Raw genomic sequence first — 18,573 nt, 5'->3', positions numbered from 1 at the left:
CGAGGATAAGTCTTGGCGAATGGATTACTTTCATTTCTACAGCTATTTACAACGTATTAACATAAATTACGTAGATTAGTATGGTTAACGACGCGCTTATACCAATGAGAGGGAGAATGATTTGCGATATTTTAATACAAAACTTGCTAAATATGAAAATAAAGCTTAGGAGTAGTCATGCACTATATATTTCTCAGCGTCGTTCTACGTAGAAATACTTCCTACTGCTCGGATCCTTAATGATCTTAGCCGAAGCATTTGCGGTGGCATTTTTTTCGCTCTCCATCTCCTCTATCTTGAGCGATTTCTCCTTCTTGTCGTCGCTTTTTTCTTTGCCCTCGTCATCGTCGTCCTCGTCTTCGTCGTCTTCATCCTCGTCGTCATCGTCATCATCGTCGTCGTCGTCGTCGTCGTCGTCGTCGTCGTCTTCTTCAACTTTGTCCATACGTCGATCAGCAGGTGACGTGGCAGTTACCGCGGTTGAATTGCCCTTCGGATTTAGAAGCAATGGCAGCGGCGACTTGCGCAGTAAGTTCTCTAACACGTACTTCTGAAAAGGGGATGATACATGATATCGTTAGTCGTCGGTAGGTGCGTAAGGTTAAGTGTCGGTGAACGTTTGCTTGAATTGTATTTTATTCTGTTGAAGATGTCTGTTTCGGGTATAGTAATATCCGGATGAGAGTGAAATTTACGAATTATGTCGTTTAAAGAGTGTTATAGCGGCTCTTCTTCCGATTCCCAGGTAACAGCGGTACTGATCGTGTGTTTGTAGCCTCGTGTGGTGACGCGAATCTCTCTGTGTCTGCGCGGAGATTCACTTACTTCTGCCCCATGGAGACCGCTCGGCTCTTCGGTCTGGTCCTCCGTGTCCCGGATGACGCTGTCGAACGAATTGAACGCGCTCATCCGTCTCTTCATCTCCTCCATCTCGGCGTCTCCGTTGCGCTTGGTCGACGACGGCGTGGAGCTGCCGTTGTTGTTCGTGTTGGCGGTTATGGTTACGAATTTCCCTTTCACGCCGTCCTTGTCGATCTCTTTTGTTCTGAAGACGTGATTAGGCGTTTCCTCCATCGTAATCGTCACCTTCTCCACTTTCTCCTTCTTCGTGCCGTGCGCCGGGGACTCGTCGTCGGATTCGTTTTTCGGCTTGTTCGGCCGCTTTATTTTCGAGTACTTCACGGGCTTCTTCTCCGACGCGGTTTTCGCGTTGTCTTCGTCGTCGTCGTCGTCTTCCTCGTCGTTTTGGTAGCTGGTCTTGGTAATGATTTCTTCTTTGGAGACACGGGAATGGTGTTCTATCGTTCGTCCCGTTGACGTCGGAAGGGACGACAAGGTCGTAGAACTGCTTGGAGAAGTGGTTCTGTCTGTACCGGCTACTCTGAACGGTCTTCTTCTCCTATCCATTGCGACTGCCCGCGACGAAATTGTTGTTGAAGCTACGTTTGTGGGGGTCGCGCTAGTCGTCATTGGTCGACCTCGTCGTCGAGCATGTGTCGGGGCGCTTGTCGTCGCTTGAGAAGAAGTCGAGGAAGACGTGGCAGGGGTCGACGAGCTGGAGTTGTCCCTGGTTCGACCACGTCTGCGAATGTTTCTTGAAGCTGGTGTCGACGAGACTTGGTTATCCGTCGTTCGATGCGATATTCTGGCTATATCACCGATATTGGCGTTATTCGTGACGTGTCTACGAGAGCCTCGTCCCCTTACCTGACTCCTTGCTGTGGTAGTCGTCGGGGGCGCAGGTGTTACGGTGTTGATTTTCTCGGCCTTTGGTGTACCTTCGTTGTGAGAATGATGCGTGGAAGACTCAAACTTCAAGTTGAAATCGCTCTTGCGACTCATCTTGTTCGGTAAATTGGTAGTCGTACTCAGCGAAAAGGTGTCGTTCAAAATATTCTTTTGCGATATTTGGGAGGTCTTTATTTTTGGCGTTGAAGTGTCTATCTTTTCTAAATAACTTAAGATCGATTCCTTAATCTTATCATTATTGGCAACAGTGATCGACATATCGTCGTCTTCAAACGGAATCCTGACGACTCCGGATTTATACTTGCTACTGAATTTCGAAGCTGGACGACTCTCCGTACTTACTTCTACGTTATTTACATCCTTTTTACCCCTTGAAAGTTTTTTCCTCAGCGGAACGAAAACTGGTCTTGTATTCGTGGCTTCCGTACCATTTTCTCCGTCTGCTTCGTCTTCATCTTCGGGATCCACGTACTCCACTCCATATCTCTCTTTGTGCAACTTTGCTTTTGCCCTCTTTTCTCTCTCTTTCCTTTCTCTCTTTTCCCAAGGAAACTCGTACCTTCCCAAGATGGAAAAGTCTTTGCTCTCTTCGCCCTTTTCCTCCTCGTCCTCCTTATCATTTTCCCAGGGAAAAACGTACTTCTCGTGATCTTCAGTTTCTTCTGCACTGTGGCTCCAGCCCTCTTCGTCAGCTCTATCCACGGTTTTTCCTAGTACGTGCTTCTCATATTCGGGAACTTCAAACGGTGGATGGTAAAAGTAAGGTTTATTGATTCGCGGACCTAGATCGGAGTATTGTTCATCCTCGTAGTTCTCCGGCGGAGAGTAAGGTCTGGCCGAATACCTGACGAAAGGTTCACTTTCGGAGTCATTGGAACTCTTGGTGGTACCTTCTTCTTCATTTTTGGCAAGTTGCGCTTCTTCTATCGGCTCTTCCTCCACTTCTTCTGTAGTACTTTCACCAACGTAGGTCTCCGTAGCTGCGTCACCTTCGTCGGATTTATCATTGTCTGGCTTTCTCGGGTAAGTTCGAGATTCTTCGCGTCGTTGCACCGTGAACGGTCTTTCTTCGAATTCGGTCGTGCTTTCGTCTGCAAAAGCTTTGTCGTATCCAGGCGGGTTTCCTTGTAAGAACTCAAAAAGCTCTCTGTGTTCCTCACTTTCGGGCAACATGGTGAATTCAGTGATACCTTCATCATTCTTGTCATCGGTAGACTCCTCTTGAGTCTTTTCATGGACCGAGTATAGCGGCTTCTTGACTTCTGGTTTGTCTTCACTGGCCTCGTCGGTATAGGCGTTCGATGGAATTTGCAAATTGATATCATCGGGAATAGCTAGCTTTTCTTTGGTGTATTTGTGTTTACTTTCTTGGGGTACTCTGCTGAGAAAACTCTCGTCCGGTCTTACGATAACTGGGACCAGAGTTGAACTCGAATATGGTGCATCTATCGAAGGTTGGGACGTAACTTTTGGGAAATCTGCTTTCACGGGACTAGATGTGGTATTCGAATCATGGATGATAAAATTTCTCCTCGTTGGAACGTTGTATCGTGGCTCGTTTCTTCTCGGATCAACGGATGATTTACTACTGCTATTGTGGCTAAACTTATCGTACTTGCCAGGGTCGTCCGTGCGGTCAGATTTTAATCTATCGTTAATGGTATAGATCGTTCTCTGCGTGGTTGGTTCATCTGTGAGAATCGTAACAGTTTTTTTCTTCTTCTTGGGCTTCTCCGTCGGTGGCATGGTCATAATTATTCGAAAAGGACTCTTTTCAGGTTTCTCACTAGTATTGGTAGGTGTCTTCGCGGTGATAACAACTTCCCTGACTTCATCAGGATCCACGCTTCTCTTGTGCAATCGCAAATGTCGAGTTGGCTTTTCGTTGTGGACATATCTATTGTTTCTTTTATTTGGATGGCCATACTTGCTACCGTGATAAGGACCAACGTTCATGTCGTGTTTCGGCGGCGGTACCAAGCCATCGATGTTGGGAGGTCTTCGATTCAGCGGCACGTCGAACTCGTTGTTTTCCAGCTGATCGTAATGCTCCCTGATGTGATGTTTGGGATGACTGGGTATCCGTTTGCGTTTGGGCCCACGCGTCTTGTACATGTTCTCCAGGTTCATGATCGTTCCCATAACGTCTTCGTAGACTTGTCGCTGATACGCGGGCGCGATCTTCTGGTTGGACTTTTTGCTCTTCGGCCTCGAACGAGTCTTGTTGACCTTCTCATTGTTTTCATCGAGCATCGCGCTGGGCGGTCTTCGATTCTTTTGCGTATGAGCGTCGGGCCTCCTGTTGCGCGGAGCGTAATTGTAATTGTTATTCTGTTCAGTGAAGTACTGTCTCGGACTGTTGATTATCGTCGCTGATCTCTTGATCGAGCCAAAGTCCTCTGGGCTCTTGGGTCCTCTTTGAACCACGTAATCCTCGTTTTCCGGGGGCAGTTCCAGTATTCTGGAAGCGAACTTCTTTGGGTCCAACTCGGCGGGTGGCGATGGATTTTCTATGGTTTTCTCGAAGAAAAGCGGACTGTCCAGAGGATTCTCACCGAAGTACTTGGCTTTGAAGCAGTCCACCTTGTCCCCTAGGCCGTGAAGTCTCGGCTTGCTTTTTCTCGGACCTCGTTTTTCGGCCAGTTCCTCCTCCTCCGGTACGATCTTCTCCAAGTCCGGATCTATTTCTTCGCACTCCAGACTCCTGGAGTCGTAGAATTCCATGCCCCCCAGGGTCTTCCGAGGAACTTCCGCGGGGTTGACTATGTACTTGAGGGGGCTGTTCTGGAAAACGTTGCTGTCCCTGTAGAATGGATACTTCTCCGTGTCGATGCCGGGCTTCCTCGTGGTGGGTTCGACTTCATCCTCTTCGAATATGCTGCTGAAGTCGAGCTCCGGGACGTTGACCTCCACCGTGTCCTTCCCTTTGGAGTCGTCCTCGACTCTGAGCTTCTCCTTGGAAACCTCGTCGGAATACTCTTCCGAAGACTGCTCCCTCGACTTGTTCTTGAACCTCTTCTCGATCTCCTTGTCGACGACGTCGGCGGCCACGCGCGGCGACTGATGCAGCAGGCGCTCGAAGTTCCTCGGAGGCTTTCTCTTCAGCGCCTTAGCTTCGTTCTTCTCCGAGTCGGCATCCACGAGTTTTGCCGATTGAGCCTCCTGCAGCCTCTTGTCTCTCTGCTCGATTTCCCACTCCCTCGTGCGGCCGTGCGCCGTGGAGCGTTTCTTGCGAAAGAGAAAGGGAAGCAAGGGTTTGCGCTGGCTCTCGCGCTTGCGGATCGCCTGGATGATCGGCATGATGGAGACGAGCGTCTGGGGCACGGCTTCGCCTCTTCCCCTCCCGTGCATGTGGAAGCTCGCGTATTCGCTGCTGTAGAGGGGCGCGGGCGGGAGGAGTCGGGTGACGGGTGAGGCGCTTTTTTGCGCCGCCGGCTGCTCGCGAGGATGCTCGTTGCTGTTCATCACGTCGTACACGCTTTCTACGGGCCTCTCGCTTTCGTGCTTCACGGGCCACTGCCCGAGCGCGTTGCCGTAAGGCCGGCGTGAATAATCGGCGTACGTGATGGGCACGTCGGAGATCTTCGGCGGCAGCATCGCCGTGTAGTAGTCCCTGTAGCTGCTCTTGTCGCTCTTCACGTAGTCCGGCAGCTTGTCCTGGTTCGAGGCCGGCTTGTACTTGGGAAACTTGAGGCCGCTCTTCTTCTCGTTCACTATCTTCTCCTCGGACTTGGGCTCCGTCTTGTCCTGGTTCTCCTTCCTCGAGATGTCGGTGTACTTGGAGCTGTTGCGCTGCTCCGAGGCATCGAGCTTGCGAGCTTCGAAGGGGTGGTTGGACTTGGCGCGAGTGGGTCTGGTCGCGTTAACGGTCGACGGAGCCGTGACGTAGCTAGCCGTGGTCTCCGAACCTTGTCCTTCCAGATAGCCGGGCGGAATCGTGCTCGGTGGAGCCGTGACCACGAGGAGATAGGGCCCGTGCCCGTTGACTGTCGCAAGAGCCAGCGGATTGGCAATCACGGGTCGGTACGTAACCGCAGGCGTCTGGTTCTGCTTGTTGAGGAAGTATTGCCAGAACAGGTTGCTGTAGTTGACGGTGGTGGGCTCATCGGAGTAAACGCTGCCAGCGTTCGCGGGTGGGTAGTACTTGTTCACCGGCTTTCTTATCTTGGCGACGATGGATCTCGGCCTCTCCGTGGGCGGTCTCCTGGGCCTCACCGTGAATATGTCGCGTTTCTCCGTCGTCGTCTGGGGTTCGTCGACGTTCCGTAAGGTAGTCTCGACTACGATCGGCCTGTAAGTCGTCGTCGGGACGAAGTAGGGTTCCGTGGACGTACCTTCGATCTCGCGCGACTCCTCCTTCAGATCCCGTTCCAGCTGGAGGATCCCGCTCTCCGCGGCGGTCTTGGCGTCGACGATCGGAGCTTTTAACGCGCTTCTGAGAGCTTTCAGATCCTCCGGCTTCACCTGCTTCTTCGACAGGCGCGCCTCCCCGAACAGCTCCTCCAGGTGGTCAATGTAATCGTCGTCGTACCTCTCCCGCGATTTACCCTTCCTGCTCTTGTTCTTCTTGTTCTTGGGCTTCTTCGGCTTCTTGGGACGATCGCTGTCGTACAGCTTCTTCTTCTCCATATCTTCCTTCAGCTTCCTGGCGAAGCCCTCGTGGAAGTCCGCGTCCCTGACCTGCCCGGCGTGATCGTAGGCCGCATCCTCGTAGCCCTCCTCCGTGTATACGGTGTTGGCCTTGGAAACCTTGAGCACCTCCCGGAGCCTCGCCGCGTTCTCCTTCTCCTCGTCAGTCTGGGCGCTTTTGATAGCCTCCTCCTGCGGCAGGTGCTGGACCGTGTGGGTGCCGCGCACTTGAGCGTACAGCTTCGTGGGCACGAAGTCAAGGCCGATGTTCTTTTCCGGGGGAGGCTTGGCCCAGTCGCCCGGAGCTGTGTAGTTCGGCCTCGTGGATGGTTCCCTGGGGTTCTCATGCTCGGAGAATGGAATCACGTGATCCGGCGGTCCCTTGGGATCCCCGTCCTCGTCGAGCTCCTCGGAGGACTCCTTGTAGCTGCTTCGGACCGCATCGGATCCGGCGACTTTCGGCTCCGCGGTCGAGTAGGCCGGTGTGATCAGCACGCGACGACTCTCCTCGGGCCTGACAGTCGTGAAGTCGTGGACCAGCGTCGAGGCCGCCCTGGTCTCGTAGTTCAGGAAGACCGGCGTCGACGCGTAGCTCCGCTGCCCGTCCGGCTTGCCGGTGGTGAAGGCGTTGGCGTACGACTCGAGGATCGCGCTGATCGAGTCCGGCTGGGGATGGGCCGACGAGGCACGACGGTCGTCGGTCAGAAACAGCAATACGAGTAGCGGGTAGTACAGCGAGCGGCGCATTGTCTTCACCTCATTGTGCTCTCACGCGCGAAAGAAGCGACACTTCACACGCACTCAACAAGCCTCATGGTCCTTCGAAAACGTCAAGTTCCTTCGTACCCTCTGTCTCGGAGAAAATTCTACCTCTGATCCCGAGTCGCACACGAGCGAAGAACAACACTTTCGTTAGAGAGATCGATCGCAACTGTTCGGCGCGCGGCTGTTCTAGCCTAATTTATATTTTCTCCTCCGAGCTAGCGGAGAGGCGGACCGGCAGCGCAGGAAAAAAGGATGACGGGCGTTTAAAGTGATCAGTCTGCTGGACAGGCCGTATACTCCGACACGGCGTCACACTGGACTGATTCCGCTTCTCTGCATCGGTACAGCGCCGCAGCTGCGTCAGACCATAACTCGCGCGCGAGTATACATCGATAAGCTATTGTCTCTGGGAGAGCTTTTTGCCCGAGAGCGGCGCTGTCCGTTTCTCCGGTGCGAATTTTCCCCGTCCGGCAGCTGCAAAAATTCGACACCAGCAAGGTAATTGAAATTTATATTGCGGAGATATCGGTCTACCATGGTGTTGACGAGCGCAGGGAAAAAATAAGGTTGAGAGTTTAGTCGTTAAATCGAGCGACGACAAGAAGCATTTTTTGTCTTTGGTTCGAGACTCAATTTCTCTCGGAATAATAGAAATAGCTTATTAGTTTTTGCGCTTTCGATGCGGCGTGTCGATTTCGGGGTGGACAGGAAATGACGGGGCAATAACGAGCGCGGAAAATTAAAAAATAAAGCACCAAAAACATTTATTACAAGTGAATACAATGTACAAACGACTTATACAAAAACAGCATGCAATAAACTTCCTACGCATATAGAGTACCTATTATATAGTACAACATAAATAAAATTAAACATTAAACGCATGTACAAAAAGGGTAGATTAAATTAAGATACAAGCTAAACTTTAGTTCAGGTAAAAAAAAGAACCTATCAATAATCATACTGATACAACGACGATGTAGTAACGTAATTTCGGATCACGATCGAGTCGAATAAATAGCCGCACGTATAAAGAGAAGATGAGAACGAAATTTCGAAAAATTCATAAATAACAATAAACTTATAATCGAGTCACATCTTCCTTCGTCTTTTCCACCAAGTATAAAACACATAGCTTGTTACGTTATCGAGGTCTCAGGTACATTCGATGAGTGAGCGAGAGAGAACGCGCATAAGATCACACGCAATTTCAGGGTTTAAAGATGGGTTTCCACGAATCGAGATCCGCGTGCTGCAGCTGCGACGGCCGCTGCTGCAACTGCTGCGACTGATGATACTGTATTTGCTGCTGATGCTGCTGTTGCTGCAGGATCGATGAAGAGGCGGACGCCTGCATCGGCTCGTCGGACTTGAGCATTTGCGCATCGGGCTTGAAGAAGTCGATTATGGGATGGTAGTCGTAGTTTATGCGCCTCTGCGTGTGCTCCTGGTACTCGTCGTCGAAGCCGCCGTTCTGAAGTCTGATAGTGGGTTGCTCGAGTGTGTCCTGCTCGAACGCTTGGCTATACCTGTAAGTATACGAAAGTGTTTCGGTTATTTTTTTCCTTTATTTGCGGTTGAGTTGAGTTTTTTCGCCTCGTGACGTCGGTTTGTTGACACAAGAGACACTTGTTACGTGACTTTCGCGTTTGGAATTATAAATTGTCTATGCAACGTAGTCGTGAGAAGTGAATGAATTTAATGAAAATCATGTTGGTAATAGCTATGGGTGCTGAACCGTTGAATAACCCTCTATCGATTGCAAACAAAGGTAAACAAGTTTTTGCAATAACTGATTCCGTGAAATGAGGGAAAAAAGTAACGACTCACCTGTTAAGCGTAATATTGCTTGGGCTTTCCGAATAATCCGATACCTCCGGTACCGCGGATTCTCTACGAAAGGGCCGGTTCGGCCTATGTGGTCTTGGTCCCTTGTAACCCGGAGCTCTGGTGTTGGGCGCGTGTTGCTGCGGCAGCTTGTCGAAGGGCCGCGGCACGTTGGAACTGGGCCTCTTGGGCCGCGGAGGTCTCGCGATGCTGGGCCTCCTCGAGCTGCTCGAGTGCTGCAGCTGCGTCTCGTCCTGGTCCGACGAGCTGCTGCTGCCTCCGTAGCTATCCCGGAAGAGGTTCAGGGCCGCCGAGTCCAGACTGTTGACGTACTTGTTGATGTGGCTCGAACCTGCGAGTAATTATTTTACGATGAGCACCTGCATAGCCATTTTCAATATAACCGATGTGAAGCTGTAAAAGAAACCTTTGAGGTGGTGGTCGCCGGTGGCGAAATCGGCTCCGGGGAAAGTTTCCTGGGCCTTGACGGGCGGGTCGCTCTGATGAGGCGGAAAGAGATCGGTGTATCCGTGCACGTGACAGCTGCAGCATGTCGGCACCTTGAAGATGTCCATGTGCAGACCCAACTTCGAGTCCCAGGTGAGCAAGCGGTGATAGTTGTAGACTTGCATGCAGGACGATTTGTAGTTCTCCGAGATGAAGGAGCAACTCGTGCGTGGCGTTCTGGAAAGCGTCGCTGATAAAGGTTGATCGCACACGGGAGAAGTCGGAAATTGCAGACCGAAAAACGCGTCGACGAGATATCAATCGGCTATTACTCATCGATCGAGCATGTGTATGGATTTACTTTCTAACGGCACTTCTTTTTGATTTTGATCCTGTTTTTCCCCACTTTCCCCTCGAGATTATAAGCGGGTCATTTTTTCCTGGAAATCCGGCTGCTTCTTGTAGCTCGACAAGTGAGACACCGAGAGTAGGTATCGTAGGAGAAAATCACCCAGCAGCCAGTAAAGTGTATTGTGAATATATTCACAGTCGCTTAGAACGTGAGATAAAAAGCGCGACTATGTAATATGCAACCGCGTATAACCCTGCCCCAACCGCTCGATTATCATCGCTCGTTATTTTTCCATCCGATCCGATATGTCTTAATCAGCTTTCGCGCGTCGACCCTAAAAATCTCTCCGCTCGTGCCGAGCCCAGTCGACTAAAAGCGCTCCTTGCGAAACATCCCAAAACCGATATCAGCCGCTCTGAGAATCTATTTCCTCAGAGCGATTTCCATTAGTTCTGATCTACTTTTTTCTATTTCTATCTAATTTTCATATTCAAATTATCTCCAGCAGACTGAAGCGCGCGCAGCTGGAAAGTGTGAGCGGACACGCGATCGGCTCGAAATTTCAGATACGGAGGCTCGCCAAGGTTATTGCAGCGTTGCACGAACGCTGCACGAGCGTACACGAAATAAGTTACGTTTCTTGTGCCGATGTTGTCGCCGGTAAACTTTGGGTAACCGCGGGTCGAGCCGGAAATTTTTTCTCCGCCGACTGCTGCAGTCGTGCGGTAATTTATTCGACGGAGGCTTGAATAATAACAGCGGTGATAATGGCCAATTTGAGAGTTCGGGAACTTTCCTGCTGTAGCTCTCGTGCTCGCATTTTTATTGCGCTTTCTCGAGACGCGCTTTGAAAATCGTTGCGTTAAAAGGCCCATTTTCCAATTCTCTGCTCAACAAAGCGTAGGAAAACCCCTTGAGTGAAGCATCCAGTTGAAGAGATCTGGACTAGCGATTACGAAAGGCCGGAGCTGTATAGTGTCCTATCGGATAACCAGGAAAAGCCTCTCTCCCATCTCGTTTTATGCAACAAAGGGGAAGTCTATCGTTCGGCACGGCGAAGAGAGAAGAAAAAATAAAGATCGAGATCCCGTTGCGCGGTTCGCGCCCATCGATCGGTAATCACCGATAACGCCGCAGCGTCGCGGATTTAATCGAGCGTTGGATTGGCTTTTTTTTCGCCACCGGCCGACAGCTGTCAAATCGTTATGAGCCGCTAATTGCGCTTCAACCCTCTTGCGAGAGAGTCTATCGGAGACAAGAAAGTGTAACAGGAGACGCGTGAACAATCGGTCGATGTGAGCGGAAGTCTTTTTTGCTTTCGCGTAGGCGTGGATATATGGATTGTTTTATGCAACAACGCGTTCTCAGCTCGAAGAAGTTGCAGGACCAGTTTCGCACCAATATTTTTGTTTTCTAAGCTGCTCCTTTTTGCATACCGTTATCGCACGCGGTTTGCATAATAACTGGCTTACGTGTGATAAATTTTCGATTCCAGATGCCATGAGGATTAACTCTTACATATGAAAATTCGATCCTGCCAATTAATAATAAAGGATAAAACGGTCTTCCCGCGCCGCGCGAACACTTTCCATCATCATCGCAACTGCCGCTTTCAATTGCCGATTCTCCGTGCTGTTATTTTTCCTCATCTCGATAACCGGATCCCCCGTCGGCGATCGCACGCTTTTGCCAGAATACGAGATTTTCGCTGGCTGATAGAAAATTGAGCAATCGAGAGCTGCTGTGGCGAACAAAAAGACTCCGATGCTTGTGTGTATTATATGAGCTGGGAGTGATTTTCTCGCCGTTGGGTAAACGGAAATTATTTTCACGCATTGCGTAAGGACCATTGCGGGCTCTTTCCTAACGCGTGTGCGTTTTTGTTGCGACTGTTTGTTTTGTGAAGTAGCTTTTCGGACGATTTGAATCGCTCGAGCTTTACGTAATAAGGAATGTGTATACTCACGAGCATTTCTCCAATCTCAGGGTCTGCGTGTGCTCGCCGGTGTTGATGATGTACTTCCAGACACCGGAGGCTGCACGCGCCAGCTGCGGTCTCGCGTACTGAACCAGCGACGGGCAGGTGAAGCCCTCTTCCACGTTCTCATAGGGTGGACTGAACTCGTACTTTCTGCGAAGACAGAGCATTGGTATTCAACAGAAAAAAATCCAGCGCCTACGGAGCGACGACCCGCCGTACACGGGACCCCGGCGAGTAAGTCACGCCACAGGCGTACACAAGGAGAGTAGCGGCAGCTCACCTTTTGATCTCGTTACTGGTCTCGAAGCGGTTCTCGTATCGCTTGTCGTATCTATTGTCGTAGCTCGTTTTGTACGATGACGTTGGAATATCATCGTCCTCGCTCAGTCCACCGTCCCGATTGTCGAAGTCCGTTAGCAGAGCGGCGACCATGTCTTTGTTGTTGCGAATGCTCCGCATTATGGCCTCCCTGTGTGTATGCGTGTGCGAGTGCGTGTGTGTGATGATGCAGGATCGCGGAAAAGTAGATTGAGTTAAATTCGCTCGCCCATCCAAACGGGTTATAAAAATGGGCCTTTTTTTCGTCGAGAGAGAGAGAGAGAGAGAGAGAGAGAGAGAGAGAGAGAGAGAGAGAGACAGAGACAGAGAGAGAGAGAGAGACGCGATGGAAAGTTTTCAACAGACCAACGTACGATGATAAGTTTAATATTCTCGGATGCGCGCGAGCGCGAGTTTATATAACCCTAATTCCGCGTAGGTTTTGAATTAACGCTTTGATTCGGTTTCATTTCAACTTTCATATGTGTCTACGAGCGTATGGGAGACGTTAAATTCAAACGTGTCCACAAATTACAACGGATAAGATTCTGCGGTCGCGTCGCCGGAGGCTATTAACTCGCGCGCATTTCAATGCGTCCGCGCGCGAGTGAGAGCCAACTGCATATGCACCGGCGCGCGATACATAGAAATTCACTTTCGATCGGCTGCAACGTATCCGAGCGCGAATAAACCGCCAGTGAAAACTCATCGATATACGAGCGCTCTCGATTCTTCTTTTTTTCCCCCCGAGGAAATTAGAAACAAAACAGATAGCCATATACGAAAGCAAGGGCGTATAGAACAAGTGTCAATATGCCCACGCTCGAACGTGTTTTCTAATCATCGGTTAGTTCGAGCGTGTAATGCGCGGTCGATGCGTATACTTACATGGGATAATCGGCTGCCTCCAAGCAGACGGTTTTCGAAAAGAAAGTACACTCGGCTTCGGTCGGGGCCCGCTTTGGATCCGGGGGACGTCTCGTGGCCGGTCTCAGCGACGAGGATGAACCCCTCAGTGGCTTATCTTCGGTGAAAGAAGACACGATGCTTGTATTATTACCAGCGTATAATAGAAAAGCATATACTCGAGCTTTTTTTCGAGCCGACTCGTGTGTGTATGGAGAAGTGAAAAGATGATGGAGAGGTTAATTTACGACTCGCGCCGCAATTATCGGTAATGGTCAGCAGCCACCGCGCGACGACTTTTATTTTCATCGAGCGCCGCACGGTGTAATCGATCGACTTAATTGCCGGAACGTTAATTCGATCGCTCGCTCGATAGAGAAATTTAATTTTACCGCGTGTTTTGATTTCATTTTTCGTGCACGCGAGAGATCGCATATCTATACCGATTTCCATACGCGATTTTTATGGGCTCGAACTTTTTTCTCTTGTGGCTGAAAGATGTGTGGAGCGATTAGTCGTACGAATATGGCTAATATCGCTACCGTCAATCATCGCTAAAGACTCGGCTGTCAGCGAGTCGACGTTAATTTACTAGTTATATACGGGAATAAAAGTTTCACTGCTCGCGTTTGCCATTCCGAGTGCAGTTTTACATGCGATTTTACGTCGATTTCTATACACGTCCCGAGAGAAGGTATTTTAATTCCGAACGTTTTAATACGTTTCCGATCTCAATACCGATTCGCCGCGCTTTTACACGGGTGCACGTTTCTCTCCCATCAAATTTCACCTATGCAACACTCAAAATCAGCTTTAGAGGAAAAAAAACTGACGCTCACCAGGATAGACGTTTCTCCGATTGACGGAAGTTCGTCGCGTGGGCGGCGAGAAGTAAGGCCTCCTCCGGAACTTGCCCGGCCTGGCATACCTCAGCTCCAGCGGCTGAAATCGTCACGTTTATAGAATCCGTCCGTTCGAAAATTGCGCGTTCGAGCGTGAAACTCAACTCTACACAGTAGCATAATATATAGACGTATACAGAGAGAAAGAGAGAGAGAGAGAGAGAAAAGAAAAACGTGTGCGCGCTCTTGCCACGCGCTAATTGCTGGTCAGAATGGAAAGTTGTGCGTGTGCGCGCGCGCACTCTGGGGTGCGATGTGTGTCGGCGATATAATGCAAAAAGCCGCGTATATCCCATATCTTTCGATTATACGTGTGAAAGTCCTTTTTCCGTTCTGCAGTAACACCGCCGCGTAAGAAGAGGACGACGCACCGCGCGTGTGAAAACAAGCTGCCCGCATTGTGCCTCTACGGGATGTGCCTAATGGAAATTCCACGACTGGCTTATTCGGAGGAATACACTCGTGCGGGTATACCATATAAGTAGGTATGGAAAGTGTCGGTTTACGACGACGATGATTCGGCGCGCGCTCGCTTGTTTGTTTTGTGAAAACGCTGGTCGAGCGCGACGACGCGACGAGGATTGTTATTGTTGTCGTAAATCGACTTCTTTTTTGTGCGGGAGAGAACGACGAAAGCGAGGTCGTCTCCGATGCGGAGACGCATTGTGCGCTATACACTCGCGAAAGGCGAGCTTTTAATCTGCAAACGTCAGCGGCGGGCTGATTTCGCCGGCAATTTTGAAAGCACAGCTGCGCGCGCGTCATCGGGGATTTCTAATTTCTCGCGAGGAGAGGCCTTTTTTCGAAAAAAATAACACTTACCGAGCACAGGCCCAGGGGGAACCTTTACGAGCTGCGTAGAGCGACATTTAATAAGGCCGAAAGTAGTACACGGCGACTGTAAGCTTAATAAGCCTCCTCGCGAGCGGGTACGAAAAAAAGTGAAATTTTTTGAATTATCGCGCGCTAACGAGCCGACGGGGATATATAAAATAATTTTTGACACTTAATTATATCCGCATAAATATTGCATTATCGGGAGAAAGGACTTTCTATCGATGCGCGTATACGAGCGCCGATTCATATATATATATATAAAAACGAGGCTGAGAACAGGTGCCGCGTAATTATACACCTGATACATGTTGAGCGAGTGGCTATTTATAGAATCTCGTTCGCGCTCTTCATTGTGATGCTATCGTTCCTTTTCACTCGTCCCATTTGCGGATCGAATTACATTCCACTTTGCGCTTGATTGAAAATGAATCGCGGCTTTTTTTAATGGAATTTGCAGTTCCGACTCGTTGTACGCGTGTTATTCGTACAAATATGTAACCGCATCGAAAACGTGTATAACTCGACTCGAAGAAATTCTCTCTAAACGGCGACCACAGCCCTGACGAGCGACTACACACTGTATATTGTTGTAGACCGCAGAAATTCCAACGGCGTATAATTATAGTATATAAAGCAACAAAGTATCGTGGAATCAAACCTCCGGCAATTCTTCCGGCTTCTCGCCGTCTTCCTTCTGTTGCTCCTCGTTGTTCGTGGCGTCGGCGCTAATCGGCTCCCTCGTTGCGTTATCGGCAGCGGAACCAAGACGGGATCGAGCCTCGGCGAAACTCGCGTTGCTCGATGCCTGCGATGATAAGTGTATCAGAGTTATTTACAAGTACCAATTTGTTCGGAGTCGTCATCGCGCGGACTATCTGTATTCGGTTATTGCGCGCGAAACAAAGTAGTTTTGGACTGGCTCATCCCCATCTCCTTAGCCGCAGCTATAAGTATAGTCTCCGACTGGCGAATATAGGTGGCGCATAAGCGTTTTTCTATTTCCCTCATCGTAATCAGCGCTCGGAATTCATAAATAGCGGTATGCTGGTAGGCCAAAACTGCCTTTTGTTCGGCATGCTGTGAGCCGCTTACACTATAACTGCCACATAGACTGAGTTTTATCCGATGGATACATTCGTAAAAGAGCTTGTAGTTACTATCTTCGCATTTGCAGAGCGAAAGAGAAAATAACGTATTGGAATGAATTCCAGAGCACGAGTACGTTGAGGCTCGTTCGACAATCAAGCCGAACCTCCGATATTGTATAAAAGCTTCAGCTTTCTTTCATCGCGTACATACACTTCTGAAACCTGTATTACGCAAATTACCCTCTAGCAACAATGTCGCTCCTTAACGAAGCTTCTTAAGTTTGAATCATGAGAAGAAAGAGGCGCGTTAATCATCGCAAAAATTGCTCGAACCCGGGAGAAAACACTCGACGCGTAAAAAAAGCGAACCGCAGAACCGCTGTTTCCGTTTCGCCGCACGCATTCTCCTCCCGCAGTTCTACAAAGCCGGCATCGAAGATAAAGAGAAAACAAAAATTTAATCGATCGACTTACGCTGGCACCGGCAATGTTCTCCACTTTCAGCGACGTCGAGATCTCCTCTCGGTCCTCCTCCTCGTCGTTGAACTCCAGCTCGACGTTGTCATGTCTGGCTCCGGGTTCCGCTGTCGCCGCGTCGATGCCGACAAACGCGACGATCGTCTGCCGACACACAGAAGTTGGGGATAAAGAATTAGCATAACAAAGCTCCCGGAGAGAAAGTCCCGACGACGAGAGAAAAAAAAACGCGGAAAATGAATCCCGAACAAACGCGCAGCAAGTCCGGAAGGAAATGATCTCTCGCGCGCAATCAACACTTGACCCACTGAGCTCGCAGCTGATTTCACTGAAGACGCGCGTATCTTTCACGGAAAAAGTCATCGATGCCGCCGAGCTAGTTATAATATCGCGTAGTATATTTATAAATACGCTCGTAAAATTCGCCCGCGAAATAACCGGGTTAAGACAAACACTCGTTATACGCGGCAAAGAAAAGAGTGAAAAATCTCTCGGCTGTAATCTCCAGTCGAGCGCTCGCGCGGCGCGAAAATGCGATCACTTCTCCGCGTCAAAGTTGTGTTTTTTGCTTTACCAGTAGTATAAGGCCGGCTGCAGCCGCGGAAATCCTCATGGCTGATCAGCAGCCTCTCTCTGGTCGATGCTGCACGACTGTCCTGAGCAGGTATATGTACCGAGAGTACAAGTACGTATTGAAGCTACTGCACACGTGTATGGGTAGTAGAACTCGCGGATATCACGCAGGAGCGTACTATATAGCGATCAGCTCGTCTCGAGCTCGGGAAACCGACTCAGCGGAGTCTCGGCGCCGGCAGCGGCAGCATCTCTCGCTCTCTACGTTGTAATGTCTATCCTCCTCGCTCCTCCTCGGCGCGCGTTTTTGTAGGTCAAAAATCTGCGCCGCCACGCGCCTCTCGGACACGCTGCTGCGTGGGGATATACAGCAGTATGTCTCTCTTTCTCTCGCGATCGCCTCTATAGAGCAGTAGCCGTGACAGAGAGGATAGGAAGCTGCTGCTGCTGCTGCTGCTGCTGCTGCCGCTGAGTGTGTAGCCGTGACCGAGAAACTCGCCGCCGGTGGAGTGAGCGAGAGATGCGGCGCGTATATAGCTGACCAAGTGAAAGAGACCGAGCGATAGTCCGGGGAGAAAGAGAGGGAGAAAACGCGGGGAAGTCGGCCAGTGCCCCTCTCTATTTCCTTCCTTCCTTCCTATAATGCTCGATTCTCATGTATATGCGTATTTTTATGTACGTGTGCGAGCTAAGCCTTGGCGCCGGTTATTCGCTTATCTCTACTTCCGCTTTTTCGGCATCGGCTTTATTTTTGTGCGTTTTCTTCTTTTTCTCGCGAGCTGTTTTCGAGATTGGAGACGCTTCGTTTTTTCGGACGTACGAATCTCCAGTGGGCCCGAACGAGGTGGCGACCGATCGAGAGGAGCGGGACCAGAAAAAAAGTGAAATTTTTCACGTTTTTGTGGATTTCTAATAGCCTGATTTCGTTCTCTCTCTCTCTCTCTCGTCTCTGTTCTTTTTAGCCTCTCCCCTCGCTGTATACCGACAATTTCATATTTTCTCGAGAGAATCTTTAAAGACGCTTTTGATTTACCCACCGTAAGGACGACAATTGTATATTTGACAAGTGATTTGCCAGATTGGAAACCGTTTCCAAGTTCCCGCAAATGGACACGAAAAATATTGACGTTTGCATACAATCGACTGTAAAAAGCCGCGCGAGGGAACTCGTGTGTGCTTTTCTATCCTCCCGAGAGACGAGCTATTTCGGGTCATTCGTCCCCGCGTGGAAAGTTATACACGTATACACTGCTTGGCTACTCTATCATTTCTTCGACAGAAGTCAATAAACCAGCCGCGCGTCGTATGATGGATTCTCACTTTCAGCCTCGGACCGCGTGTACTACGGACACAGCTTTCCAAGGTCTCGAAGCCTCGTTACGCCCACGCGAGATTGACACTCCGTTCCCGATATGCTTCTGCACTCACCGACCAGCTGGAAATTACTCGCTGGATTTACGAGTTTTTTTTCCGCACGGACTTCTTTGGGAAGTGAAAGAAAAGGAGGATTTTTCTTTTATCGAGTCTTCGAATCAAGGTGACACGATTGAATCGAAGTGTGTATTACAATAGGGATCGGTTACTTTCCTCGCTTTTCTCGAGCGGATACTCGAGAAACGCTAATGGAGGAGCTCGTAATTCAAATATTTTTTTATTGCCGAATTTTTGAAAAAAGATGGCGGTTAATGTGGAAGAAAATCGGAACACCCGTAAATGGCGAAC

General features: G+C 49.8%; 1 protein-coding gene across 1 annotated transcript; it reads right to left on the bottom strand.

Moving 5' to 3' along the window:
• Positions 1 to 7,882: 7,882 nt before the first annotated feature.
• LOC100123756 (neurotrophin 1) lies at positions 7,883 to 17,417 on the bottom strand. Its single transcript, XM_001607412.5, has 10 exons — positions 16,853 to 17,417; positions 16,276 to 16,422; positions 15,372 to 15,518; positions 13,814 to 13,916; positions 12,957 to 13,092; positions 12,031 to 12,219; positions 11,736 to 11,900; positions 9,398 to 9,654; positions 8,974 to 9,322; positions 7,883 to 8,672 (listed from the first exon to the last, which is right to left on the bottom strand). Exons 1-10 carry the CDS (start codon positions 16,889 to 16,891, stop codon positions 8,354 to 8,356), a joined length of 1,851 nt encoding a protein of 616 aa, XP_001607462.2. The 5' UTR covers positions 16,892 to 17,417; the 3' UTR covers positions 7,883 to 8,353.
• Between the last annotated feature and the right edge of the window lie 1,156 nt (positions 17,418 to 18,573).

The sequence above is a fragment of the Nasonia vitripennis genome, chromosome 2, assembly GCF_009193385.2.
Source record: "Nasonia vitripennis strain AsymCx chromosome 2, Nvit_psr_1.1, whole genome shotgun sequence".
Classification (NCBI taxonomy): Eukaryota; Metazoa; Arthropoda; class Insecta; order Hymenoptera; family Pteromalidae; genus Nasonia; species Nasonia vitripennis.
This window is presented reverse-complemented; position numbering and strand designations above follow the sequence as displayed.

Excerpts from the sequence above, each read along its gene's own strand:
- LOC100123756 (XM_001607412.5), bottom strand. The coding sequence starts at position 16,891 with ATGAGGATTTCCGCGGCTGCAGCCGGCCTTATACTACTG. Across the intron at positions 13,093-13,813 it reads TCGGAGAAACGTCTATCCTG|ATAAGCCACTGAGGGGTTCA; the intron begins GTGAGCGTCAGT and ends CTTTCACCGAAG. Across the intron at positions 12,220-12,956 it reads GAGGCAGCCGATTATCCCAT|GGAGGCCATAATGCGGAGCA; the intron begins GTAAGTATACGC and ends GCATACACACAG.